Below are 1233 nucleotides of genomic sequence, written 5' to 3'. Positions count from 1 at the left end.
GTGTACCGCGGTTCGGCGCGTCCAAGTCAAAGTACAAGGCAATGTCAGAGGGTTTGACGTTTTCGATCGGGAGGTTGCAGAGGTCTTTGGTGAGGCGGCGGTCGCAGTACGGCGCACCGAACGGCGAAAACGTCATGATGGCCAAGCAGAGCATCGTGATGGTCCACCCGACGAGCATCCACGACTTGCGACGGTAGCCAAAGATGGGAAAGCAATCCGAGAGCATGCCCCAGAACACCTTGAACGACCAGCCCGTGGTCACGAGCACACCGTACGACGCGGTCTGGTACCCTTCCATGCCGAGGTAGTTGGTGTACAGCGCATATGAGAGGTATGGGATCATGCCGTAGATGATGCCGATCGCACCGTACTGCGAAAAGAGACCAAACGCTTCGCGCGAGAAGAGGTGCAGCGCCCCGCCCTCGACAAGCGCACCGTCTTCGAGCTCGCCAGGCGTCTTGACGTCGGCGTACCCGTCCTTCTCAGCGTCGTGCGGCGTGGCCGAGGCGATGTACGAGACGCGCTCTTCGAGGTCGAGCTTCCCCAATGGTTGCGCCATGGTCGAGCGAATTGGAAAATGAGCGTATCGGTCAATGGCGACGGATTGCAACTCAGATCCTTTGCAGCCCTGCTCTGGCGTTGCATTGCAGCTGACTAGGATCGAGCCACGTTTAGCATCCACTTGCTTTGTGTCCGATAGACAGTGTATCCTTCTGCGTGGGTGAGCGGTAGCCTCGCCGGCGTAAGTGCCCCCAGCTGTCGACGTGGAAGCAGGAGCCAAAATAGCACTAAAACTATTAGATACATGTGTGTTTGTGGTAACAACAATGAGGGAGATGATGTCGCTTTTGCAATGATGGTATAGAACGGCGTGTATCACCCCCCCGCTTGTGCGGCGCACAGCGCATTGCCACACAAAAAGTATGTCTGCGCCTGGCCATTCATTGCCGCCACGAGCTCATCAAAAACCCGTCGTGGTCTTCTAGACAAGAAGCTTGAAGTAGGTGGGCGGGGGCGACAGCTGCTTCACAACGGCTTGCAGGACGCGTCCGCAGATGGAACATCTCACGTGGCCACTCATGTGGATGCAGCATTTGTACCTGATTTGCCCTCGCGCCTGTCGTTGCTAGTGGCACAGCTGCGCGTTCAGAACTCTATGGGCACGGTAACTTCAAAATAAGACCCTTCAACGCCACCTTCTTGCACAGGTCGTCTGTACAAAACGACGAGACC

The 1233-nt window shown here is 56.6% G+C and overlaps 1 protein-coding gene across 1 annotated transcript; it reads right to left on the bottom strand.

Annotated features, from left to right (window-relative positions):
* Positions 1–6: 6 nt before the first annotated feature.
* Positions 7–559, bottom strand: SPRG_17936 (hypothetical protein; the record flags this gene model as incomplete). Its single annotated transcript, XM_012357345.1, has 1 exon — positions 7–559. A coding segment is annotated over one exon (553 nt), but the record flags the coding sequence as incomplete, so codon positions are not given.
* Between the last annotated feature and the right edge of the window lie 674 nt (positions 560–1233).

Source organism: Saprolegnia parasitica (genome assembly GCF_000151545.1).
Source record: "Saprolegnia parasitica CBS 223.65 unplaced genomic scaffold supercont2.862, whole genome shotgun sequence".
Classification (NCBI taxonomy): Eukaryota; Oomycota; class Saprolegniomycetes; order Saprolegniales; family Saprolegniaceae; genus Saprolegnia; species Saprolegnia parasitica.
Note: the sequence above shows the minus strand (reverse complement) of the source record. Positions and strands in the feature narration are given on the sequence as shown.